This window comes from Pleurodeles waltl, chromosome 3_1, assembly GCF_031143425.1.
Source record: "Pleurodeles waltl isolate 20211129_DDA chromosome 3_1, aPleWal1.hap1.20221129, whole genome shotgun sequence".
NCBI lineage: Eukaryota > Metazoa > Chordata > Amphibia > Caudata > Salamandridae > Pleurodeles > Pleurodeles waltl.
In genome coordinates, this window is record NC_090440.1 from 291102629 (window position 1) to 291130112 (window position 27484).

General features: G+C 43.7%; 1 protein-coding gene across 1 annotated transcript in view; it reads left to right on the top strand.

Annotated features, from left to right (window-relative positions):
• Positions 1-24107, top strand: part of DNAAF4 (dynein axonemal assembly factor 4) — a 165754-nt gene extending 141647 nt beyond the window's left edge. The window contains exon 9 of the mRNA XM_069222427.1: positions 20225-24107. Within this exon, the coding sequence (XP_069078528.1) occupies positions 20225-20337 (113 nt within the window). The 3' untranslated portion in view covers positions 20338-24107. The remainder of the gene's footprint in view (positions 1-20224) is intronic.
• Positions 24108-27484: the final 3377 nt, after the last annotated feature.

Below are 27484 nucleotides of genomic sequence, written 5' to 3' on the forward strand. Positions count from 1 at the left end.
TGATGGCCTCGTCTATAAAATGCCTCATCTACTATTGCCTAACTTACCATAGCCTCATCTACGACGGCCTTATCTACGACGGCCACGTCCACCACGTTCTTGTCTACGAATGGCCTTGTCTACAAATAGCCTCACGGCCTCATCTACGGACGGCCTCATCTATGATGGCTGTCGATGACGGCCTCCTCAACGATGGCCTCCTCTATGATAACCTCATCTACGAGGGTCGTCTACAACAATCGTCTACGATAGCCTGATCTATGATGGTCGTCTATGACGTTCATCTTCGACAGCCTCATCTACGATGGTTGTGTACGACGGTCGCCTAGGACAGCCTCATCTACGACAGTTGCCTACGACAGCCACATCTACGACAGTCTCCTTCAACAGCCTCATCTACGATGGTCGTCTACGACAGCTTCGTCTACGACAACAGCCTTGCCTATGATAACCTCGTCTATGATAGCCATCTGACTGCATCCTCTATGATGGCCTTGTCTACGGTGGCTTTTTCTATGACTGCACCCTCTACGATGGCCTCGTCTACGAAGAAGACCTAGTTGAAGTCAAACATTGTCAAAGTCAGCCTAGTCGACTACGTCTGTATTGTCATTGAAGTCGTCATCGACGACCTTGATGACAATACAAATGACTACGAAAGCACATAATTGTCAACAAGAAGAAAACACACAATCCAGAAAAAATCTATTTTCAAGAATTAAGGGGACTAATATGAGCATGTCTAAAAAGTCAGCAGTATATGGAGAGGCAATATGTGGAGCAAATTCACCATTTTGCTATGCCTCCAACTTCATAGCATGGGTCAGATCCAAATAGCTCTAGTACTAGACTTTCAGGGCATGTTACAACCACAACTGGTGGATTCCTCACATAAGATTTTTGGTGGTTTCCAGGCCCTTTGGAAACGAGCAGCCAAACAACATCCAAAAGTAAATAAGTAATCAGTTGATATATCTAAGAGTAATTACAATCATGGAAAGCTCTGTTACTCATAACCCCACCTAACCAGCAAGAAAACATTGTCAACTGGTCTGGGGCTACTGTACAGGCTGCCAATTCACGGGCAAGTATAACCACCATATGTGGTCAGACATTGCAATATACATAAAATTTCTGCCAGAAGACAGAAAGGACAAAAGAAAAAGATTCTGCAGGGGGCGATACGTCTGTAGGAAAGTATACTCTTGGCATGGCTACCCCCACCTTTTGCCTTCTGTCAGTGTGTTTTGACTGTGTTCACTGGGATCCTGCTAACGAGGACCCCAATGACTGTGCTCTCTCCCTCTAAATATGGTTGTCCCTGACTTTGCACACCCCACAATTGGCATACTGGTGCCCCCATGTAAGCCCCTAGTATATGGGACCCAGGTACCAAGGGCATTGGGGCACAAGGGGTTCCCCGTTGCCTGCAGCATGTATTATGCTACCCATGGGAGTGCATGCAAAATGTGTCTGGAGGCCTGCCATTGCAGCCTGCGTGAAAAAGGTGCATGTACCTTTTCACTACGGGTCACTGCATCAGGTCAATATAAGTCACCCTTAAGTCCACAGGGCAGGGTGCAAGTACCAGGTGCAAGGGCACCCCTGCATGAGCCAGAGGTGCCCCCATGAACTCCAGCTTCATTTTCCTGGTTTTTGTGAGTGCGGGGAAGCCATTTTACCTGTGTACTCGTCATAGGCTACTACCTATGTCCAGCTACATAATGGTAACTCCGAACCTGGGTGTCAGGAATAAAACCATGCGCGGTCCAGGTCCCGTCTGAAACTCCGCTGCGCGGCTCTGCGGCACATTCTGCGCACCACTTGTAATCCCCTCTGGCTCCAAAGGTGGCTATCAGCGTTGTCTGCCCTGTCGCAAAGCTCATAGAGCTGCAGGTTCAGGACATTGGTGGTCAAGATGCACTTATCAGTGCTATGCTATGAAGGGACTACAACTCCCATCATGGGGTGTGGCAGGCCTATAAAGCCCAGCCACACCCAAGCACATTGCTCCCTATTTTGAAGACTTCGATGCAGCCAGACCTCGTGGGGGTTTCTCTGGAGAAGAACAGAGTTCCTGAATGGCACAGTGTCATCCAACCGAAGTATCCTTGTTTCCATGCTGCATTAAAAACGAGTAGGTCGTATTCGTAGTGGTAAGGCCTTGCTGAATCCAAGTTTGCAGGAAGTCGTTATTTCCAAAAGGTAAAGCATCCCCTTAGCATAACGAACAAAGCGTTTCAGGCCACACTGGTAAAGCGCCGCGGGCACGACATTTAAAGCGCTTCAATTCATAGGAGTAAAGCGCACTTGGCATGGTATTCAAAGCGCTTCAGTTCACAGGAAATAAAGCGCCCTTCGCACAGCAATCAAAAGCGCTTCAGTTCACAGGATGAAAGCACCCTTGGCACAGCATTCAAAGCGCTTCAGTTCACAGGAGTAAAGCACCCTTGGCACAACATTCAAAGCGCTTCAGTTCACAGGAGTAAAGCGCCCTTGGCACAGCAATCAAAGCGCTTCAGTTCACATGAGTAAAGCGCCCTTGATCCAACAATCGAGGCGCTTCAGTTTACATGATTAAAAACTTTCAGGCCTAGGTGGCAAAAGTGAAAACATTTCAAAGATAAGCAAATCATAGTTTCATTGTTTTTGGAAGCATAAAATGTGAGATACATATTTAAGTTTTTGGTGATATGTGAAATACATATTTAAGTCTTTGCGAATTTCTAGGCTGAGACCAAACGTTTCATGTTTATGAATGTATAGTGGTTGCATGATTGATGTTCAGAGTATGTCCATGGTCCAAGCTCTTGCCTTCTCAAGGTTCAGAGGTCTCAGTTCGTTCTTGTTCCATGAGTCAGAGAAGGGTCTCGCCCAGTTTTTGTTAAAGGCTCATGACGTTCTGAAGTATCATGATTCTACCAACTGTTCTTGTTCCATGATTTATAGAAGGGCCACGCCCTATCCATAAGGGTCCCAACACTTGCATCCATGGAGACGCCTTTGTCTATTCCATAAGGGTCTCAACACTTGCATTCACGGAGACGCCTCTGTATATTCCATAAGGGTCTCAACTCTTGCATCCACGGAGACGCCTTTGTCTATTCCATAAAGGTCTCAACTCTTGCATCCACGGAGACGCCTTTGTTTATTCCCTAAGGGTCTCAACACTTGCATCCACGGAGACGCCTTTGTCTATTCCATAAGGGTCTCAACTCTTGCATCCACGGAGACCCCTTTGTTTATTCCATAAGGGTCTCAACACTTGCATCCACGGAGACGCCTTTGTCTATTCCATAAGGGTCTCAACTCTTGCATCCACGGAGACCCCTTTGTCTATTCCATAAGGGTCTCAACTCTTACTCCCACGGAGACTCCTTTGTCTATTCCATAAGGGTCTCAACCCTTGCATCCACGGAAATACCTTTTGTCTATTCCATAAGTGTCACAACACTTGCATTCATGGAGACGCCTTCGTCTAAGTGTATAATTGCATGTTAATGTTGTTATGAATAAGTATATACATACATGCTTAACCATTTTTCCTTTTCAGGTCTCTCTCCCTGCTGTTCCCTACCCTAATTCCCTTCCCACAACTGGCTTCACCATAGCTCTGTGCTATAATAGCTTTCTGAGTTGGTGACGCAGGAAGGTGGGCCTTTTGTTCAGTGGTGTGCAGATCCCGAGGAAAGGACACTGACACTGGGCATGTTTGGTTTCGAACATGTTAGAATCATACCCCAATGCTGTTGCCAGTATTTGTTGTATGATTCCATGCACTCTGGGGGCTCCTTAGAGGACACACAGCTTTGCTCCTACCAGTCTGCTGGGTTTTCCTGGGCAGATACCACTGCTGCCATCCTACAGACAGGTTTCTGCCCTCCTTCTGCTTGACCAGCTCAAGCCTAGGAAAGCAGAATAAAGGACTTCCTTTGGGAGAGGGAGGCAACACCCTCTCCCTTTGGAAATAGGTGTCACGTGGCTTGGGAGGTGTATCCTCCCCAAGCCACTGGAATTTTTTGAAGGGCACATTTGGTGCCCTCCTTGCATAAACCGGTTTGCACCAGTCCAGTGACACCTGGTCCCTGCTCTGACAGAATCTGAACAATGTACAGGGGAGTAACCACTCCCCTGTCCATCACCACCCAGGGGTGGTGCCCAGAGCTCCTCCTGGTGGCCACTTGATTCTGCCATCTTGAATCCAAGGTGGGCAGAGGCCTCTGGGAGCATCTGAGTTGCCAGGTCAGGTAGGTGCTGTCACAGCCCCCTCCAGATAGGTGGTCACCTTGGTAGGTGACCAATCCCCCTTTTGGGCTATTTAGGATCTCCCTCTTGGGTGGGTCCTCAGATTCGACATGCAGGATGCCAACAGGACTCCTCTGCAACGTTTACTTCGACTTCTGGCCACTGGAACCACAACAGGAACCTACAATCTGCAGCTCAACCGACAACTTCGCCCTGTAACATTGTTTCTCCAGCTCCTTCCAGCAACTGCAACTTTTCCCCAGCTGTGCATCCTCTGAGGGTGGCAAGTCTTCAGTTTGCACCAAGAAACAAGAAGGAATCTCCCTTGCAGTGAAGGAGTTACTCCCTTGCATCCGCAGGCACCAACTGCAGCGACGACTGGCTGCGTGGATCCTCTCTCCAGCAACTCTTTGTAGATCCTGCAACACAGGTGTTGGTCTGGAGTGGTCCCCTCGGTCCTCTCTACCAGCTGCCCAACTTTGGAGGTGGTGATTCTTTGCCTTTCCTTGCAGGACAGTACCCCTGTGCACTGCAGCTCTTGCAGCTACCAAGGCTTGTTGGCTCTTCTTCCAAGGGATCTTCAGGCTCCATGTAACCCCCGCCTCCAGCACTCTTCCCTGCAAAGCACAGTCTTCTGCCTGCTGCTCTAGCAACATGGGACTCCTCTCCCGGTGTGCTGAGTGGGCCTGACTGCGACTCCTGTCCCCGCTGCCTGTAGGGGCTACATCCTCTACTTTTGGCACGCCTCACTACTGAGGGTCCCCTCGGACCTTCCTGGTCCCCAGCAGCTCTGCAACTCCTGCCTTTGCCAAGGCTTGTTGGTGTTTTTTCCACACCACTGACGGACTGTAAATCTTCTTCCAATGTGGGACATCGACTGCATCACTTCTGGAACTCTTCTTCTGCTCCTGTGCTGCATAGCCGACTCCTGGTCGTTCCCATCGACCTGGTCCTGCATCTCCAGAAGGGTGGATACTGGCTCTTGCCCCAACCAGACACTCCAGCTGAACTGGACTTGGTCCCCTTCGTTTGCAGGTCCTCCTCTGTCAGGATCCATCTACTGTTTCTTCCAGTCTTGTTTGGGTCTTGAACAGTCCTTTTACAAAGTTTACCTGTGGGTTTGGGAAAAAACAGGTACTTACCTCCTCTCTCCTGGTCACTGGGGGGGGCACTCTTGTAATTATCTTTTGGGGTTCCTAGTTCCTCCAGCTCCCCTCTACAGATTCCACTTACCTGGGTGGGGGTCTGCCTTTCATATTCAATTTTTTTAGTATATGGTTTGGTCTCTCCCTAGGGTCTGTTTTTTTACTTTCATTTAGCTGTTTTCTATTGCTTTCTATGCCCATTCCTGATTACTAATGTGTATATAATAGTGTGTTTATTCACCTACTAGTAGAGTATTGCCTATACAGTGTTTTAGTATTTGTGTTACCATAATAAAGTACCTTTATTTTTGTAACACTGTATGTTTTTTTTCATGTGTGTAAGTGCTGTGACTACAGTGGTATTGCATAAGCTTTGCATGTCTTGGCTGCTCATCCACAGCTACCTCTAAAGTGCCCTGGTTTCCTAGACACTGCCTACACCTCACTAATAGGGGATATCGGGACCTGGAATAAGGTGATAACACTATAGGTGCTCACCACACACCAGGCCATCTTCCTACACCACCCTTGCATCAAAGTTCTCCCATTTAGCTTCAAATCAGATTTTTTTCAGGAAGAATTGTCATCAGGTATTTCCCTACTTCGACAACTGGTTGACAAAAAAAAGCACATAGAGCATTTCAAGCGTCCAAGGCCACAGAGGCTTGCATAATGCTGGTTCACATGCTAGGTCTCCTTGTGAATTAGCAAAGATCCTCAACTCCTCCATCGAAGAAGATACTGTTTCTTTGCCGCAGCACTAGATACTGTCCTAGACAAAGACTTTCTATCCCAGGACAATCAATGAAGGTTCTAGAAACGGGTTCTGGAACGAGAAAAAAATAAAAAAATCGGTATGTCTGTTCAATTAGGTTTTGGGCATCATGTCCTTAGCGATCAATATGATCCCTCTTGCACTCCTGAAAATGAGAACCTTACAGAAACAGCTATAAACAGTAGACAATAGAATCAAACAAAAGATTTGTTCAAGGGCCTGGTGAATTTCACATAGGTATGATGGAAGCTCTATCCTGGTGGCCCCAGACCTACCACCTGACAGAGGACCTCATGTTTTTACCACAGATACCTTACTTTCCTGGAGAGCTGGGGCGGTCATCTATAAAACCTGCAAATTCAAAGAAAGTGGTTTCGATCCAGAAGAGCAAACATATCTATCGCCTGGAGCTCAAAGCCATCTACTCAGTCTCCAAGCTTTCCTGCCAATGATAGCAGAGTCTTTGGTGTTAGTTCGTTCGGACAATACCACTAGCATGCAATACGTGAATAAACAAAGTGGCACAAGATGACTAGCACTGTTCAAGGAAGGTCAGGAAATCTGGTGCCGGCTAACATCACACAGAATAACTCTTCGGGCCAAACATGTTCCCAGGACTAGAAATCTCTTAGCAGACATGCTAAGCAGAACTAGAAACAGCTTCCACGAATGGGAGTTTGATCAATCGGCGCCAAGTATGATCTTCTTGTTCTGGGGCAAACCAAACCGCAAAAGCCAGTTCTGTGCAACCACATCCAGGACCGTGGGGGAATGCCTTTCAACAAATGGTCCGGGATCAATGCCTACCTTTTTTCCCCCAATACCTTTAATACCAAAAGTTCTCAGAAAGAGGAAAGTGGAGCAGTGTTGTCTCATCCTGATAGCTCCCAGGTAGTCCACGTAGCATTGGTTCACGGAGCTTCTCCTGCTATCGGAATGCAACCACATTCGCCTACCAACATCCTGTGAACGTTTGATTGAACTAAGGCCAGGTTCTTCATCCTGACCCAACCACTCTCCTCTTATACCACTGCTCATAAATTCCATGAATTAAAAAAATCTCAATATTCCTCAGGACTGCAGGTGCATTCTCTCCAAGTCAAGGTGGAAGCCACGATAAAGATATGAAAATGGTAATGTAAACGTTTCTGCCTATGGTGCCAGAAACCAAACATACATCCTCTGCTAGCATAATCGGACAAATAACTACCCTATCTCCTCTTGCTATCTAAGTCACGGTTGGTACATGCGGCCGTTAAGGTATGGCTTGCAGCAACATCAAGATGTAGCTGCTCATCACAAATTCTCTCTCTTGCAGAATCATCAAACTGTTCATAAATGAATTATTCACAGTGTTCCTCCAGTAAGGGGTCCTTCCCTTGACTAACACCTGAACATAGTTCTATCATGAAGAGTTCATTCAAACCCATTCACAGAGCACACCTCATATGTTTCACATGGAAGTTTGCCTTGTCACTAGCACTCACTCCAGACCAGGAGAGTGGAGGGGATAACAGGCTTTCTCAAATCAATAACCTTCTTACACCTCACAGGCAAATTAGTACTTCCCAGAACCAATCTAAAGATGTATTCCCAAGGTTCCTTTAGATTTGCCTGAATGATCCTACGATATTTCAGACTTTCTTCCTGAATCCAACATCACCAGCTGAGAAGTCTAGTCATATTCTAGGTATCAAATGATATCTAAAATTCTACTTACATCGCACTAAACAATGCAGGAAAACTGACCAACTGCTGGACTCAGATGGACACACTAGTAAGGGTGCTCGAGTCACAATAGCAACCATTGCTTAATGAACTTCATCTGCAATCCAGTTCTGCCACTGAAAGACTCGCAAGCCCCTCACAGAGAAAACCAGCGTTCATCTTTGTTTGCAGAAGTACCTCTGGAGAAAATATGTTGTGCTGCGACTTGGAAAAGTGTGCATATAATTCATACAGCATTATTACCTGGAACCAACACAGCGCAGTGATGCAGTGGTTGGACAGGTTTTACTACATCACTTATTTCAATAAGGGGAGCCTCTTTTCGTTCCATGTGTTTATGTATTTATGCAAATTGTGATGTATTATATGTATATATATATATATATATATATATATATATGTGTGTGTACATATATCAATTTATTAAATTGCATATGATTGCTATGGGTATATATTTTCTTCCCACCATCCACTATTTGTGCAAATACTATAAGATATACAGATACTGGAACTGCTTGCTATTCTGATTCAAGCATGTGAATCTATGAAAGATCCAATACTGGAGAAGAATATAAGTGACATACCTGCAACTGCTGCTCTCCATCGTTGGTATCTTTCATAGATTCACATGCGACCTACGCTCCTTCCCGGAGAGGCTCCCTTTATAGCTCAAGATTATTTATTCACACTTGTGCTTGAAAATCTGAGAGACTCAGTCTCTGTTGGGAGTGTTGTCGCCTGATTGGTTATAGTTCAAGTTTGGTCCTTTTTTTTTCAAAAGGACATAGAGAGGCTATTATACTGACATTTTCATTGCCGTTATAGCCTATAGTAGTGATGCATACTGCTTTAATATGGTACCGTGGACTTCCACTTTAACGGCCGGAAATGATTCAAGCATTTGAATCTATGAAAGATACCAATACTGGAGAACTGCTGTTACAGGTAAGTAACTTATTTTCATATTTTTGCTCAAATCATCATGAGCAATGGCTAAGGCCATAATAGCATGGGTTATTTGATTGCTTATTCCAGCCCTTCCCAAGGGTATATACTTCTAAGTTAATACCACTCCAATACTTTGACTCAGCTGTCTATTCTCAGTACATCCTTGCCTCACTAAATATTGTTAAAGAAATATTTCTTAGACAAGCCTTCAAGTTGTGAAACTCAGTTTTTGCACAAACTATTTGCTTGGTGCTTCCTGTATGCTCGGCAAAGAATAGAGATGTTCAAATGTCTTTTGGGGAATTATTTGTATGATATTGTTTGTGTAGAAACTCCAATAGGTGAGGCAAAATCATGGCAACTTTGTGATGATTTGAAAGAGGTTATTCGAAGAACTGCTCAATTTCTTCTCTCTTCTTTCAAATCTATTGTTAAACACTATATAGAAAGCTATTTATTAGTCTTGTAGTGAAGATATTAGTTATTTGGAAAAGAAACAATCATACTTAAGATGTATGACTAATATGGATACTAAAAGGCTACCTACTCATTGCATTTCATCTCCTACCCCAGAATTAGAACTGTTGTTTATGATGTGGCGGTTCGCCCATATTTGGTTAATACATACTTTATATCTTTGGCTTCATTGATTTGCTCTGTCAGTGTGGGAATGTATTCCAATGCAGATGACACCAAGGGCCAGATGTACGAAGCCTTTTGCATGTCGCAAACTGCAAAAAACGCAGTTTGCGGCATGCAAAAGGCCGAACGCGATGCTCATTCCCAAATTGCGAGTTGGTCCCGACTCGCAATTTGGTAATGCGACTCGCAAATAGGAAGAGGTGTTCCCTTCCTATTGGCGACCGCATCGCCGTTCAGAGTTGATTTGTGACCGCGAATGCGGTCGCAAACCAACTCGCAGTTACCACCAGTGTCACACTGGTGGTAACTCATTTGCAAAAGGAAAGGGGTCCCCATGGGACCCCTTCCCCTTTGTGAATGCCGAAAAAAATATTTTTTCAGAGCAGGCAGTGGTCCTATGGACCACTGCCTACTTTGAAAAAAACGAAACCAAATGGTTTCGGTTTAGTTTTCATTTTGCAGCTCGTTTTCCTTTAAGGAAAACGAGCTGCAAAATGAAAAAAAAAAACTGCTTTATTGACAAAGCAGTCACAGACATGGAGGTCTGCTGACTACAGCAGGCCACCATCTCTGTGAGTGCAGGGACTCGCTATGGGGTCGCAAACTGCGACCCACCTCATGAATATTGATGAGGTGGGTCTTTGCAACCCCATAGCGAGTCGCAGAAGGTGTCTGAGACACCTTTCTGCATCCAATTTTGCGAGTTGCAAATTGCGAGTCGGTCAGACTCGCAATTTGCAAGTCGCAAAATTGGAGTTTACTACATCTGGCCCCAAGCTGTTAATTGGATTAAGTGAATCCCCTAATGATAACTTGTTTACTTAAGATTGCTTAAGGGCCACAGCTGGATGAACACTGACTGGCTGAAATTGAATACAGAGGAGACTGAGATTTTGATAATAAGCGGGGCAACAAATTTCAGCATCAACCTACTATTTCTCCTCCCGACGCTGGCCTCTGTCACCCCGTGGCTTTCTGCACAACGAGCCTGAGAGTCAAAATCAATGCTATTTTTCAGGTGGACAGTCAGGTTTTGGCAATAGGTTCATCTTGTAATTATCAGTTATGGTGCCTCTACACCTTCATGCTACTGCTTCAGGACTGTAGACTGCTGTGCACATCAGTGATTATATGGGTATGGTTAGAGTATTGCAATGGCATTTATCTCAGAATAAGAAAATAATTTTTCTCTAAAATCCAGTCTACACAGGACCAGGCGGCCACATTGGTTACAACTGCACCACGGTTGTGCATCTCTCATACTTCACAAATTAAAGTGGTTGCCTATCTATCATTGTGTGACCTTCAAACTTCTTTGATAGCTCACCATTGTCTGTCCGGGTAGGCTCCTGGTGTGCACAGTTGCTAAATATTCTCCTTTCAGACTTCTTCACTCTGCAACGTCGGTCTCATTAGTCACCCCTGACTTTCATAGATCTCACCTAGATGGTAGTGTTCAACATAGACTCCTTGTAGTTGGAATTTGCTTCCCTGGAGTATCCAACGAATCACTAACCAATTACAATTTAGAAAAGCTATTAAGATGTGGCTTTTTCCCTCTTCCTACTCCCTGCTGCTCCTTAGTCAATTTTACAATGTTTAACGTCTAAACTCTGCGCAAAGAGACCCTGCAGTGTGCTTTTCAAAAATAATATAACATATTTAACATTTTGGCACTGGATATGATAGAGTTATAGATTTGTGTCATGATACGAGTGAGTATAGTGTCTTTGGATCCATATTCAGTTGTTACCATTGATCATCATTATTTTAAACAGAGATTGTAACAGTTGAGAAAAGGTTTTTTTCTGGAATTGAAATTATGGGAGGTGTACAGCAAGAACGCAGCCATCTGGCTTTATTCATTGCGTTCTCTGAATCTCCGTTATACGATAGTCATCACAGTTCCATTTCTAGAAGTTTACAGTAAATAATGTTGCTGCACCTGCATGACCATGGTGAGGGTATTTCAGAGCTTTAGATCATGGACCTGCAAGTGTCTGCCTTTTGTTTTTGTGTTTTAAGCTTTGGGTGTTTGATGGGCTGTCTATTAACTGAACTAAGGTTGCTGGTTTGAATATGGTAAATGTTTTTTTTTTTCTGTATCCACACTGGGCCCTTCTATTTATATTATATCTTCCTTCAAAGTGCTCATCCCTTCCGGGTATCCTGATGCTTATTAGATGGGTGTTGTTTGCGGCCCTACCTGGGTCCTGTGTGAAGAGACAAATTTTCAGTTTCTTCCTGAATTCTAGGACTGAACCGGTAGCCCTAATGTGAAGGGGGGGTACGTTCCAGGCTTGAGGAGCCAGGTATGAGAAGGCACGGTGGCTAGCTCTGACTCTTAGGATGCAGGGGACAGTGGCGAGTAGGAGGTTTACTCTCTAGAGTGGTCTGGTGGGTGGTGTGGAAGCTGATTGTAAAGGTAGGATGGGCTTAAATTGTGCAGTGCTTTGTGTGTGTGTGTGTGAGTAGTTTGAACTGTGCACATCTGTGTATGGGGATCAGTGGAGGTCGCTGAGGTAAGAGTGTGGGTGCATGGAGGGAGGTTGATTGTGAGTCTGAAGCCACTTGGTAAGTTGGCCAGATGCTCAAAAGTAGAGTGGGTTTAGGCTTGAAGCCTGATTGGGATAGGTGAAGGAAGTGGTTGTTGACTAGGTTGTTTGTGACTCTCTTGTTGATCAGTTTCCCCAAGACTTTCACTGGAGAGGGAAGCAGTTAGATGGTTTGTAGTTGGCTGGTGAGGAAGGGTCTGTAGAAGGTATCTTCAGTAGTGACAAGATGGTGGTGTGTTAGTGGCAAGATGGTGACGTATTTTCAGGGATACGGGAAGGTAGCTATGGTTATGAAGTCGTTGAAAATGGGGAGAGGACAGTGCAGATGGGCTTGAATCCTCTTGCTAAGGTAAACTGCAGGCAGGGTTTTTATGGGGCTCTCAAATGGTATTTGTTCTGGTGAGCCAAGAGATCAGGGTGGTTCCAGGAAACCTGACGTGGTTTCTAAGGAGTCCTTCCAGGATGACAGGGTTTGGTTGGGTTACAAAGTTGGCGTAGATAGTGCTTATCTTATCATGGACGTAAACCATGTGCTGGGAGCAGAACTTCTGGGATGGAGCGATGGAGGTGGAACTAGCAGCAGGCATGGTAAATTCCTTTATGATCGAGAACAGTTCTTTTGCACTCTTTGTGCTTTTATCTATCTGTTCTGTTAGGGGTGAGCGCCTGATGGCTTTCAGTTGTTGCTGGTATTGTCTGAGGGCTATTTTGTAAGTTTCTTTTGTTGCTGTCATTGTAGGCGAGTCTCCATTGGCGCTCAGGCTGCTTGCAGTGGTGCTTGGTGCATCAAAGGCTATTGTTATACCAGCTAGCTTGTGATCTTGGTTTTGAGTGGTGCCCGGGTGTCTGCGCAGGGGGAGACCTACAAGGGTGTGTTTCTTCACTGAGATTTCATCAAAGTTGGTAAAGATGGGGACTAGCAGATGGCTGGCGATGTGGGTCGGCTTTCACTTGTTATGAGAAACTGAATGTGTTCACGCACTCCAGGAAGTTGGTGGCATTCCCGTCTGAGAGGCTCTATGGACGGAACTTGAGGTTGCCGAGCAGGGTGAAGGAGCTGGCGTTGAGTAGGGCTGTTGTAGGTTTGAGCAAGGTCTCTCTGAGGAAGAGTAGGTCCATGGAGAGGTCGTGAAGATGATCCCAGATTTTGACAGAGTGTATCCACAAGGAGCCAGTGAAAGTGGCAGTCAGAGTAACAAATCAGAGCCTTCCTTAAGGCTATGTGACAGTCACTGGGCAACAAATCATGTCAAATACAGCCACAGATGACTCCTGCTGAAGTTTTACCTTCTCAAGAATTGGGCCAAGAGTACCGTTTGCAGGGAAGAAGTTCGCGGGGAGCAAGGAGAGCGTCACAGGCAGTGGTCCGCAGGTGCAAAGGTTTAGCCGGGCGCTGCAGATAGGTGGGCTGAAGCCTCGCAGTTGCGAGCGGTGATATTTGCTGCGCAAAGTAACAAACTTGCGGCTGGTTCACCCTGATTCTTCCGGTGAGTGGTGCGGTTCTGGTGCAAGCAGGCCCATTGGCCATCATAAAGAGCACTACAGCTTGATTTCAGGAGCCAAAAATGTCTTCCAGGGGCCCAGGACTGAAGCGGCACCTCTTGAGGGTCAGGAGCTGGTTGAAGAGGGGTCCAGGTGCAGTAGAAGGTGAGTTAGAAATCTTTTGTGTCCCTTAGACTTCAGAAATCAGGAGGCAAGCCAGCAAGCCATTGGATTCACTTTGGTTCTGGGATGTAGCGATGCAGGTCCAGTCTTTCTCACTCCCAGCCAAGAGGGCAGCAGGTCAGCTCAGTAAAGCGGGAGTCTAGCAGAGTAGCAGCTCAGCAGACTGGCTGTCCTTGAAGCACACCTAGGCTCCCTTTGAATGTGGCTGTCTAGAGGGAATGCACAAGCCCAGCTGTCACCCCACCCCATATGTGTATTGAAGACAGGCAGTAGGAACCAAATTGCTAATGTAAGAAAATGCAAACTTTCTAAGAGTGGCATTTTCAGAGCTGCAATTTAAAATCCAACGTCACCATAAGTTGTGATTTTTTTTAAAAGGTGAGTCCAGAGACACCAGTTTTAACTAACTTATCTCTTTCAGATTGGTAATTACACTTATAAGATGTAACAAGGCAATCCCAATGTTATCAAATTGGAGAGGTAGGCCTTGCAGTTGTGAAAAACAAATTTTTAAGTTTCTCGCTGTGTCCTGCCTTTTAAATACATTAAATACATTGCACCCTGCCCTGTGGGTCCTTTAGGACCTACCTTGGGGGTGCCTTGTATGTATAAAAAGGGAAGATTTGGGCCCAGCGAAATGATTATTTTTCCAGGTCGACATGGCAGTGTAAAACTGCACATACAGGCTCAGCAATGGAAGGCCTGAGACATGGTTAGAGGGCTACTTAAGTGGGTGGCACAATCGGTGCTGCAGGCCTACAAGTAGCATTACATTTACATGCCCTTGGCACATGTAAAATGCTTTACTCTGGACTTATAAGTAACTTAAAGAATGAATTCAATTGGGTTTAAGCCAATATTACCATGATTTAGGGGAGAGAACACAAGTACTTGAGCACTGTTTAGCAGTGGTAAAGTACACATAGTCCTAAAGCCAGCAAAAACAAGGTAAACAAACGGAGGGAGGCAGGCAGAAAGTCGGGGGTAAGAATACTCTGAGGTCTAACAATCAGACTCTTTCTTATGACAAAGTGGCTGTCAGTGAGTCATAAATCCGACCCTTCCTTAAGGCAAGGGGCCATTAACTGATTAACATATCAGATCCTTTCTCAAGACAAGGTGGTAGTCACAGAGTAACAAATACAACCCTTTTGTTAAGGTGTGGTGACAGCAACTTCTGCGGAACACACACCTTTGTACCCGTGAAAGGCGGTCTTCCAGCGGGTCCCCTGTGACGTCAGACCTAAGAGACATCTCAAGAAAAGTCTACAGATAAAATTGAATATCTATTGAAGATTCACTATAAGCTCAACAACCAAACATTATTGTGGCAAGTTTATAAAGACATATTAGTGTCTTGAGCTTTATCAATCAGATATGTGATGATAAATCACATGATGTCCTTCAGTTTACAGGCATTCATAACTTGTTACTTGCTTGCGTTGTTGGTGACCTCAACTTCAACTGGAATGAGGAGCTTAACAAATTTAAAGCTATTGTTCCTTGCATCACCCCTTTAGTGGTAAGAATGAGGAACCTCGGAAGTACTGTCTTGGGCCTAACTAGGTCTTGTGACAAGGAAATAATACCCTTTCCGCCGGATCAACTGTTCTTTTCAGTTCCGCTGAGACTGCGGGGTCAGCAGGGCCTGTGACTGCTGCCAACAGTGTGATTATTGTGGATGGGCCCTCATTTTCAGCTTGCAAAGGCTATGCCAAAATTAACCCCCTGCCCATACTGCTGGTGGTATTTCAAAGTCTTTGAGTGGGTTGAACGATTCTGATCAAGGGGTTGAGGGCTTGAAGACATCCTCTTACCGAAGGTACTACCTGGCCCGATGTGGTTGATCAGCCATATCTAAATCTCCCTCCTGATAGTTGTCAATACATCACAATAATTACGTGTTCTGCCCCTGTTCCCCCACACTGAGGAATCATTCACTGAACTTAAGAACAATGTATGCCATTCGGTAGCCCAAAACCCGAACTGTAACATTAAGGGGTACAACAACATTATCTTTGTGAGGAGGGTAGGGTGGATTGGTCCTATGCCCAAGAATTTAAAGGGAGACTATAGTTATCAATTGGAAGAATCTGAGATTAGCCTAATGCTTAATCGTAAGCAATAAGAAGGGTAATTCTCTATTTGACTGCATTAATGTTCTTCCGTTAGGGTTTTTTTTATTTTTTTTATAAACACGTGCAACCCAGGATGCAGCCTGGCCTTCAGCGGTTTCCTTCTGTGGCATGTGGATTTGCAAAACATCTCATTCCAACCTCAAACCGATTTTTATCTGCTGTCACACTTAGAATCTATTTATTGACTTTCACTGGATTCCACCCCACCTATGAATGTAACAAGATATCACAGGCCTACCATGTCTCTGCAGGACCCTTATCAATAGACTTGGTTTCCGCAAATGGGTCTGCCACAAAGCTTGTTAGTTGCAATATCGCTGGTATTTGGTATAAACAGCAGGATTTGGCATGGAGGGACCTTGTTACTGAATTTTATATCCTAATGGTCCTCGGAGGAAATTGTGCTGCATGGTTTTGAACGTTTTTTAGGTCCTGCCATCCGCCTCTCCTGGTCAGAGAGCTCGGGGAGGTCTAGCCATTATGGTTCGAATCCAAGTTTTATAAGATTATCCCAATTGTTTGTAATCATGGTGGGATCAAAATTTTGTGTTTTACTTAAGAAGGTTTTTTTGAGTTAGGGTGCCAGATAGACATCTTATTCCAGGCATTAATGGTCTTAAAATTTTTATGTGGTTGTAGGGGGTAATTTTAATGCCAGGTCGGGCACTAACTCTGCATTACATGATCCCTTTCTGAAACTTGATAATCTATTAATTACTCAAGTAGCTGACTTCAGGGGTTTGAAGCCGTTTAACACTTTGTAACTTTGGTTTACTTAACACATTAAAATTCTGGGAGACCTCTACAAACAGCCTCCTTCCTTTGTTGAATGGGGCAAAGGTTCAATCATAGATTATATTTTTATTTCCAAGGATTTAGACCCATTTGCCCATTCAGGAGTGGTTACTGAAATAGTTTTCACTCTCAACCTACCAGATTATGTCCAGTCCCCCATTATCCCTGGTGTAACTGGCTTGTCCCAAAAAGATAGTGGGTTAAGGTTAAGTTGAAGAGCTAACCATATTCCCACCCTGCTGAACTCACTTGTTGGGTCTAATCTTGATGTGTCAATCGCATGTTAATTATTAACCCCTTGCCTCCTGACCTCTTAAAGGCATTCAGGGATCTGAACTTAGCTACTAGGAATATCATATTAGGTCACTCAAGGACTAAAGGGGTCCCAAAATCAGGGTGGTTTGACCAGGATTGTAGAATTGCTAACTGAAGACTGAGTGAAACCCTCAGTGCTAAGCCCAAGAATGAGCAGTGTATCGCAGAAGTGAGATTAATTTACAAACCATAAATCAGCGATAAAAGAGAAAACATGGGAATGTTTAATCAACATGTGTAATGTCGGGAACACAAAGGGATTCTGGACAATAGTAAATGGAAGGAAGGTTTCTTCCCCCACGTTAGAGGGGTTGCTATCTAACATTAGTCCTGACAAATTTTTAGAGCATTTTAAACTGATTTATTCATATGAGAACAGCCCCATGGCGGATGGTGTACTACAGTTCCTTTTGGAGATCTAATTTGAGTTGTACGAGGTTACTGCTGCCACACTGTCTTAGTCTATCAAACAAGGTGCCGAGCCCAGATGGGGTCCCTGTGGACCTTTACAATGAGAACATCCTACTGTGGGCCCCTGTAATTACTAATGTTCTAAACGCAGCACCTTCTTTCAGCATCCCTACCTTCTGGTAGACTGCAACAATTGTGCCTGTATTTAAGAAAGTGATCGACAGGACCCCCGTTGTTACAGGCCAATATTACCTTTGGATTCTGTGATTAAGATCGTAGGGCGTATCATTTTGCTCAGAATCGAGGACTGGTGGAGCAAAATGGCACCCTTTATTCTGCTCAATATGGTTTCAGGGAAGGCCAGTGGAACTTGGAACAGCATTCAAATTTGCACCTTATCATAGGGAAATATGTGATTGTAAAGAAAGGTCTCTTTTATTTAGCTTTTATGGACTTCAGTAGCGCATTTGACTGTCAGTCATTCCAAGCTGTGGAACATTTTGACTTATATTGGCCTACTCTCACCTTTGCTGGTTTTCCTCTGCGCTTTGTGCAGCGGGGTCAGTGCTGCTGTAAGATATGGAACTGAGAGTGAATGCATAGATTCCTTTGGTCTGTCCCGGGTAGTTCGCCAGGGCTATGTCTTGGGCCCGATTTTATTTCTTTTGTACACTAGTGCTTTAAATTTGCTTTTAGGATCACAGGGAAAGGACATGCCCAGTGTGAAATTGACTTTTATCCTGGCCCTACTTTACGCCAATGATGCGGTCCTGCTTTCCCAAACACCAGATGGTCTTAGGGGTCTTACTGACTCCTTTATTGTATTCCTGGATAAACTTAGATGTAAAAATTAACATTGGTAAGACCTATTACATATTTTTATGGAAGGAGAACTGCAAAATCAGGCTATTTACCATTGAGGGGGAAAAACATCACACAGGTTAGCGAGCTTCCCTATTAAGGATCACTTTTGATTCAAGGAATAGCTGGGTACCCTTTCTTGCAAGTCTCTTTTTGCGTTTGAATTAGTCAGTAGGGGTTCTGTCTGGGCTGGCAGCTACAGTGGTGAGCCTCTATTGAAAGTCTATAGAGTTAAGTGTCTGCCAATTTTGACTTATGTAACAGCCTTATGGGGTACCGGGATTGCTTGAAATTACAGCAGGAGAACCATTATTGTAGGAAATTACTAGGCCTAGGCCCAAGTAGTCCCTAATTTTTCCTCCATTAGGAACTGAGTTTATCTTATGTGGAAGACCATATTAAACTTGCCCCGTTTCTTCTATGGATGGCATTTGGAGCAACCAGCATACATCACTTAATCTCGAGGTGATTAGGCTGTGACAGTGGTCATAAGATCTAATGGCTGGGTTACATAAAGAGCACCGCTAAGCCAATGAGCAGGCCTGACCTGTATTGCTCTCCTTGTAAGTTGGGTAAAGGTGAGCACGTTAAGGTCAAATAATTATTCATGAGGTCTGCCTCTGCAATCAGGGAGCAAAGAGGGTTGGATAAAGAGACCGTGAGAGATTATCTAGCTATTAAAGTCAGTGATAGTCCTGAGCCCCATCTCTCCATGGTGAGGAACGCCTGGGAAGGTCCCTTCTAACTAAGTTTCAGGTAGGCTCAATCAGAAGTCATCTCTGCTTCCCATCAGGCCAGTATGATTTGAAAAGCATATTAGTTTGCACCGGTGATAATTCCTTTTTGCAGATGCTGGGGCACCTCATTTTTTTCTGTAAATGCTGGGGCACTTCATTAGTTTCTGTAGCTATTATGAGCCCTTCTGGCGCAGACATTTACTATCTATTCTTAAAGCTTATGGTTTTCGGCAATACAGACCAGCTTTTTACTTTCTCCGTATGATGTCCGAGCCAGCTGTTTGCTATTCTGTGGGAGGATTTTTAAAAAGTGCTTTGCTTTGTTGCAACACAATGAATTTCTAGATCTCTTTATAGCTCTGACTTGTACTTTTTTTGTAACCGGTTACGTTTAAAACACGTTTTAATGGCCAGGATATGTTATGATTATGTTTTGTTTTTTTATGGATTTCAACTGATTTTATGATGTCATGTTATTGTTCTTTTATGATTATTATTTAATAATCAAAGATTGATTGATTGATCTCACTTCAGAGATGTTGTCAATCAGATGCTAAAGACAGTAGCATGTGAAAATGTAGACCGCATCTTTTGCAAAAAATACACTCCTAAATTTAGACTACCAAACTGTCAGCCCTGATTTTACTGTCAAGCACTTACACCCAAATAACTATGACAGGAGTGAAGATAGCAAATTGCAACATCGTAAAAGATGTGTATAGTGGACTTACCTTGAATTGTCAAATACATAATAAGTACAAATGGTAATTACTGTAGGGAGAAATTCATGACAGATTTTGATTTTGGAAATCTGTTTTTTTTTAAAGGTCGAACGTTTGGCAGTGTAAATTTGGCCTCCGTTCTAGATTTTGTCATTCTAAATGTGGGATTTTGTTTTTGCAAAATATGTTTGTGAAGCCTGGGTTTTCACATGGAAGTCTCAAGGGTCTTTATAGAAATGCTTACTATATTTCACTGTATCGAGACAGAAAAAAAGAAACCGACATTTTTAATAATCCAAAATATTCTGTCTGAAAATCATTCTTCGTCCTGGGGCAGTGCTATTACTCATTTATTAAAAAAATGTCTTGCTGTGCATGGGACTGGCTTGAAACATAAACATATCTGCAGTTAAAAACTCGTCCCAAACCATTAGTGGACTGAAAAGAAGTAGTATATCGAAATGTAAACTGTGAAGAGACTTTCAGTTTTTTAAATTCGCCTAACCTATGCATTTTTTGTAATCTGATGTATATTTCTTTAGGTCTACTGGATTATGAAGCAGCTCTTAAAATTGATCCATCCAACATATATGTACAAGATGATGCAGAGAAGATCAGAAAAATAATCCAGGGATCCGCGTCAGAATCCGCCTGAAACATTGACTATGTATTGTTGACTGTTCTATTTTTCACCAACAGTAATCCTACTGGTATTGTGCCAGGCACACGTGGTGAATACTTATTTGGAAATGTTTTAGAGGCGCAATGTTTTCTGTGTTGCCTGGAGAAAAGCACATTTTGCATCCCTATTTATGGACCGTTAGCAAATGCCTGGAGCTGTGTTTGCCACTAAGAGCAGCTTGTGTTCCCAGGGACTGCCAAGGACGTTTCTAGACATATCCCTCCCATCACCCACGTGACTACTTGGCCTCGGTACCAACGGTTTTCTCTGTACTTCCTTGGGATCAGCTGCATAGGTGGCTGAGTTAAGCGCGTGGCACAGGCAGCCACGGGCATAAGCAGGCATTGACGCAGCAATCTGTGTTGTGTCAGCGGCCATGAGTGAGTGTGTTCGGAGTTGTATAGACTCAAAGGCCGCATGACCGCATCAAGACCGTTTTGTGTTTCAAAGGGTCTGATGGATACCCGTGCTTGGGCCCACCACATCTGGCAGTAGAAAACAATGAGCTATATAAGGCGAGAGCTAATCTTTAGCCCTACTGACGTTTCTCAGCTTGATTGTGTTCTCTAGGGAGGTAACGCCATTACTTGACAAATGGCAACTACTTTTCCAGAATCTGTTTCATGTGTCTTGCCGTGACCCGCCATTCCTGTTGCATGGAAACAGTCCGGCCTACTGTTCTTTCTTCACGTAACGTAAAATATAGATATTAGTATAATATCGATTCCAAAAATATTGCGGTTAGCAGATATCAATGTTTTCACATCAAGTATTAAAAACAGTCATTTTTTGAAAGGAGCCTGTCCCACTTTCTTTTTTATTTACAGGTGAAGGAGGACCGGGAGCCCCACAACGCTTCTTTTCCCACATACTATCTTCTACCCTGCCTTAATCCCCTGCCTCTGTTTTTAAAAGCACTCTTGATCGATTCCACCGCTGGCCTCTTTCTGTACTGGCTTCTAGTGCTTTTTCTATCTGTCGATGACCTCTCCCCTACAGTTCAGAAACAAAAGCTCTATTTTGCATTCATCTACTTAAGCCTTTTCTGTTCATGTCGTGGCATGCCTGAGCGGTATTGTATCATTTAAACTTTTTTCCTGTTGGATGGGAGAACTATATGTATGTATGTATGTGTGTTCTGGCCGCAAAATCTTCTGGTTGTAGGGTGAGGACTACAGGGAAATAGGAAAAAGAAGACTGGCAACAGAGAGCTAAAATACTATTCCAATACCAGAAGTAAAACGTGCCAGTTTCTGTGATAGGAATGATTAAAGGCTTGTACAAACCTTTCAATACGCTCAATACCATAATGTGAGTGGCATAACTGCACTTACCATCTTGAGGGTTCAGTCAACTGACCCTGAGGTGACTGCACCTAAGGAGCAGGCAGGATACTCAAGCAGGAAAGGCTGGGTAATATCTGTAGAAGGTCGATAGTGACACAAAATAACTTGAAATGCAGGAAAGAAAGGTAGCAGTAAGGGAAGCAACCATTAAGGGAATGTGAAGAAATAACAAAGGGAGTGGGGGCAGGTCCAAACCCAGCAAAGTGCAGTGAGACTCACCACTCTCGATGTTGCCAGACACAGAGTAGACATCCAGTGGCTACTTCATGCTGCCTTTTCTAACCCAGAAAGTGTTCTCTTAGCAAATCTCCCTTCTAAAGTGTCATCATCATGGGCTGAGATACTCTACATACACAACCAGATGGCAAACACCATCTTGGATTGGAGTTGGCTCTGCAATCTTATTCCCCCGGGACACCACATGCCTACCAGTGAGCCAGATCAGACCTGCTTTTCAAAACCTTAGTTCCAGCAAGTCACAAAGTGACACCGAGCCTCAGCCCGCCACAACCTACAGCATGACCTGGCCGACAAGGCGCACCCACACAGTGAGTCATGATAGTTGTACAAACAAGTCATTTTTTCTTCTCCATAAGTGTATTCTCCCGAATATTCTTAAGCAGTAGAAAAGACCAGCTAGAGTATCGCAGGCGTTAGAGGTGGGAGATTGGCGCCAGTAAGGAATATAGAAAAATATAATGCAAACCGCTTGTACAGGGTATTTTAGTCCAAGCTGCAATGCATAAAAAGTGTATTAAATGATCTCCGCTTAGGAGACTGCAGATTTCTGTAATCAATACTTTTCCAAAGAGAAACAGGTGCCCCACCCACATGCTCAGATGGAGTGGGCCTTTGGCTTACCAGGCAAATGCTGTAAATTCCTCTTATCATTTTCAGTGTGGAAGGGCTTTTCTTTCGGAAGGAAGGCTATGTAAGGGAAATTAGTATTATAACTGCATCATTAATGTAATCATTTAAACTAGGTTTTGGGAGAAAGTAATGGTAAGTCTGTAGAGAAACTATTTTACAGTGAAACGTTCTTCAGTACACAGAGGCAAACGGTTTCTCAGTGTTTTAGTTGTAATGATGGCAATTAAGAAAGCTACCTTAAAAAAATACCACCATCTTCGAGGGGAGCCGTTAAGGACAAACTCTTATTGCCCCAATTTGGGTCTTCTAATTGGGGGAAGGCTTTCGTAAGCACTACAACAAATAAATAGAGAAATCATGCAGGAATATGTCTGGGAAGCATACTTTTGGTTTGCAGTTATAGCAGCCAAATGTACTTTAACCAAACAGAATTTAGGGTCAGATGCAGCCATGTATAAAAAGGAAATGCATTACCATCTCTTCTTGGAAAGTGATGCTTAGTGCTCTTTGGAGTCAGGAGGTTAAACATCATGATGAAAGGCTGGCTTAAATAGCTTTCCTAACATATTTCCTGTGAAAAAGCCTACATGGAAGCCTTCTTCGTGGTCGATATCAAAGGTTGCATGAGGGTCTAGATAGCCAACACTGAAAAGGACAGTCCGGAGAAATGAGGATCATCGTCATGGTTTTTTTTCAGTTTTGCGATAACATTTGGGAAAGCTGGAATTAGAGGAAAAACATATAGAAAGGTCGTCAAGGACAGCATTTATCCTGTAACCTCCCAACAGGAGCCAGTGATCAGTCATGTATGCATCTCTTGAGGGGACACCACTTCTCATCCTCCCTGCTTTTTTAAATATATTGGGGTTGTATTGTAATTTTCTGTTGAGCTGCAGTGGAAGAAATGAAAGAAAGAAAAGGACTAGAGGGCCAAATGGACTGCCCTAAGTTAAGGTATAGCTTGAGCACTTCCTCTGTTTAGGAATATCATTAATATGGGCTCTCGTCGAAGACCGGTATGGCTGAGATGAGTACTTTCAAAACGTACACTTGAACATATATTCCTTTACTCAAAATTATAGTGCCATACTGCTCATTAAAATCTTGATATGACTTCAGTTTTCTGGCACAATTGGTTCTCTAGACATTCCTGTAGAAGCCCTCATAATAGCCTAGTTTTTGACACCTGGATAAAGCAGAACACTGTAGACCTTAGGAGGGAAGAGCAATGTCTGTATGTTGGTAGAGAGGTTTTATGAAGATGTTAGCATTTGTTCTGGAAGATGTCCGAGTGTTGCCCAAAGGGGGCTACATACAGAAATTATTGTAATTAAGCAGTTCACTAACCACTGCTTTTGTCCGTTATGTGACTGTTTAGTACATTTTTTTGCAAACGGCTTGCATGGAACCATGTGGTGTAGCCTGGGTCAGTTTCTTATTCCGAAACTCTTCCAGTATGATGCCATCTTAAAAGCCTTCCTTCCTCTCTATGCAGGTAACAACAATAAAGGTAGATGATTAACCACCATTTGTCACCTGGTTTGGTTTCGAAGAACCCTACTTCTTTAATTACATATCACTTGCTAGTACACTTACCATAGGAACCCTCTTTGTAGTTAAGGTGGGGGCCTTAGTCCTAGTAATGGCTTGTGTAATGGTGCTAAAACATGTTGGCCTATTTTTTTGTATAGAATTATTCCCCTAACTTTTTAATCCTACTGACTGGCAACTAGAATAAAGTTACAAGTCAGCCATCCGCTAGTTTCATTCCATTTTATCGGTCCCTCTCCTCTTCCCATAGAGAAGTGGGTACAGTGACAACATTTCAATATCTAAAAAGTATGTTATTCCCTCATAGGTACTCCTTTATTCACTTATGCCAAAACAGTCAGCACCAGTATAGCATGGGTCCCACTGATGAAGCATGCCACCTGACGGTCAGTGAGGGTTTTTGGAAATTACACTCTGGAGGTGAAAACTCATCCAGTGATTTACTGGTCTCTGTTTTCCTTAGGCTAGCTTTCGTTTAGATATGTTCTCTGAAAGAAACACTTTTGTATTTTATGTCCAAGAATGTTGCTATGATAGTATTGACAGGCCAAGGTGTCAACTGACTTGCCTGAAGATTTTGTACCACGTTTTCTTAGGAGTTGGTCTTGACCAGTCAATCAGTCAGGCAAGGGTAGATGAAGTGTTCCTGCAATGGAAAATGTCTCACTACTCTGTCTTGTATGTAGAGACTCCACAGGCTGCTGACTTCATGTCAATTGGACGAAGCCTGCTAACCCAGAATCTCAATAGGCATCTGTCTCACTGTCATTTGTGATATGAAAATGCCCATCCTGAAAGTTTATAGCACATTCCAGACACCTTGAAGTAAGTGAGGAAAGATACTTGAAATAATATCTTGATGTTCTCCCTTTGACTTGTTTGTTTACATTCCGTACAGCCACGATTCGAAGACATAATTCTTCAATCCAGTTTTCTTGATTAAAAGTAGGGGTAATGGATGCTGGTGTTCTTGTTATGTTTGGGGACGCACTTAACGTTTTTGTAATCCTTGTTCCAACCTGACTGCGTGGAATATGTTGCCACCCGTGATGAAATGTTGTGTGGAAAATTACACATTGTATAATATCTATTCCCTAACTGTCTCTTGTTACCTGTTGCCATATGAGGATACTGAGTGATGAAGCTAAAATGTAACTGTTTATGTAGATAAGGGGGCTTCCCTGTGGTGGAAGATTCTTGACGTCCTCTTCCTCTGGTGGGTTTCATGTGATAAAAGAATGAATGTTGCTGCTGTTATTGTAATTACAGATGCCATTGCCAGTAGGCAGCTGGAGTCTGCTGTTGGTGACTCCTGATACAGCATTTAAACTGCCCCATCTGGAACTCTTTCCCTCTTTCCAGGCCTAACTCTTTTAGATTCTCCATCTCATTCTTCATATTTTTTAATCTCACCAATGGCATGTGACCTAAAGAAACAAATCCAAGAAAATAGGTGGTCCAAGGTCTTTTGAGCCTTAGGAGTAAGAGGCATGAAATAAAACAGAGCAAATCTGTATCCCATTAAGGAACCTATGTGTATCAAAGTTCGTGGGTGTACCCTATGGAGACATGTAGCTCAGGTTACTTTGAACTGTTTGTAGGAGACTGGCTCAGCATATGGTGTACATCTATAGGTTAGGCACCCTCTACTGAGTCCAGGCAACCCTTAGTGATAGTGTAGGCGGTCCTAGATAACCTGAGCTATCAAAGGAGTAGCTGTGGAGAGCAGCTAAGGCTTATCCAGGATAGTTAAAAGCGGTTACAAATATCACATAGGTCAGTCAGTGATGTTCACACAAGAAAGAACCACACCAGTTTTAGAAAAATATTCTATATTTATTGTAACACACACTAGAACTAACTTTGGTATATCTCCTAACTAGAGATATGATCATACAGAAATATACTTAGAAAAATTTATGAAAAGGCATATAATGATAGGTACCCCTATTGGGGGGGGGGGGGGGAAAGGGGGGTACATCCATATACTAAGTAAATGTAATGCGTGAATCTCCTCTAACCCAAACTACCACCCAAGGACCCTTAGGACTGGGGAAGCACAGGAACACCCAAGGTAAGTAAGTAGGATTCCCCAGGCACCCGTGTGCAGAGGTGTAACTCCAGGTTAGGTGTCCATAGTATAACGTGGGGAAGTCATGGTTGGAGTTTTGTGGATTTGGGTTGGAGTTTTGTGGATTTGGGACCCTCTCAGAGGACCCCGAGGATGCCCCCTGGGAAAAGGGATGTTGGATAGTGCTCCCACCCATGGATACCCAGAACAGTGAAGTACCGACACAAGGGACCCCAGGTGCATAGGGATGAAGATGTGTCAGAACCTTCCGATGAAGTCAATGGGAACCTCGGTTGTCCAGCTGCTGTTGTGACCCGTGGACCAGGTCAGTGGAACCCAGGCGTGGATTCCTAAACAAGCGGACCTAAGGAAAGAGAGGACAGAGTCCAGACCACCTGGAGGTGCCCAGGCAGTGCAGGAGGGCAGTGCCCATCCTTCTTGGAGATGCTTGGAGATGCTTTCCTGTGGTGGTCAAAGAAGTGCAGCTGTGAAATCCAGGCAATGTAAGGAGACCCTGGGAGTTGTCTATCAGCTGTGCCACACTGGTTGTCAGATTACAGAGGGGTCAGTGGTAAGCGGGACAACCAACTAGCCTTGGGAAATGCAGGGAAGACTGCAGGAATTATGGGGACCAGCAAGGTCCAGGTGACCCAACCTTTGCATGTAGGTCACCTATTGTTTTGTTTCACCTTGGTAATTCCTGTATATACCACCCAATTCCTGCTACATTTACAGTGTATGTACAAATCTGTTTCAGTGTCAACACTGATAATTCATGTTTCTGAAATGCCTCACTCCTTACTGTTAAATCGACTCAACTGCAAGAAACAATACTTTCTTTCGCTCAGTACTACTTAGCTATAGTTAGCTTTCTGTCTTTGCTAAGCTAGATAAATTAGCTACAAGACTACATAGTGATTTCTCCCTCTTACCTTATGAGGAATGAAAGAGTTATGGTGCAGTCAAATGTACACCTAGTGGCCTATTGTCAGTAATCCTAAGCACATAGATCACTGTTTTCCTTTTAATCACAACTAATCAATTCTTCCATTAGAATTTCCTTGGATTCCTTCCCCTTTTCACGGGTAGGATTTCTATAAGTCCATCAGTGCATGTTTGTAGAGTTGTAAGTGAAAGCATCCTTAATAGTAGTTGTTTGTCAAACGTTCTTGTCAAAGTAGTCTATCCATCTGTTCTCTTTTCAGGAGGAACAAAAAAAGAGAACCTACCATTGTATTTGTGTTTGGCTGCCTACACCACAACAGAGCCAATAGAAGAAGTC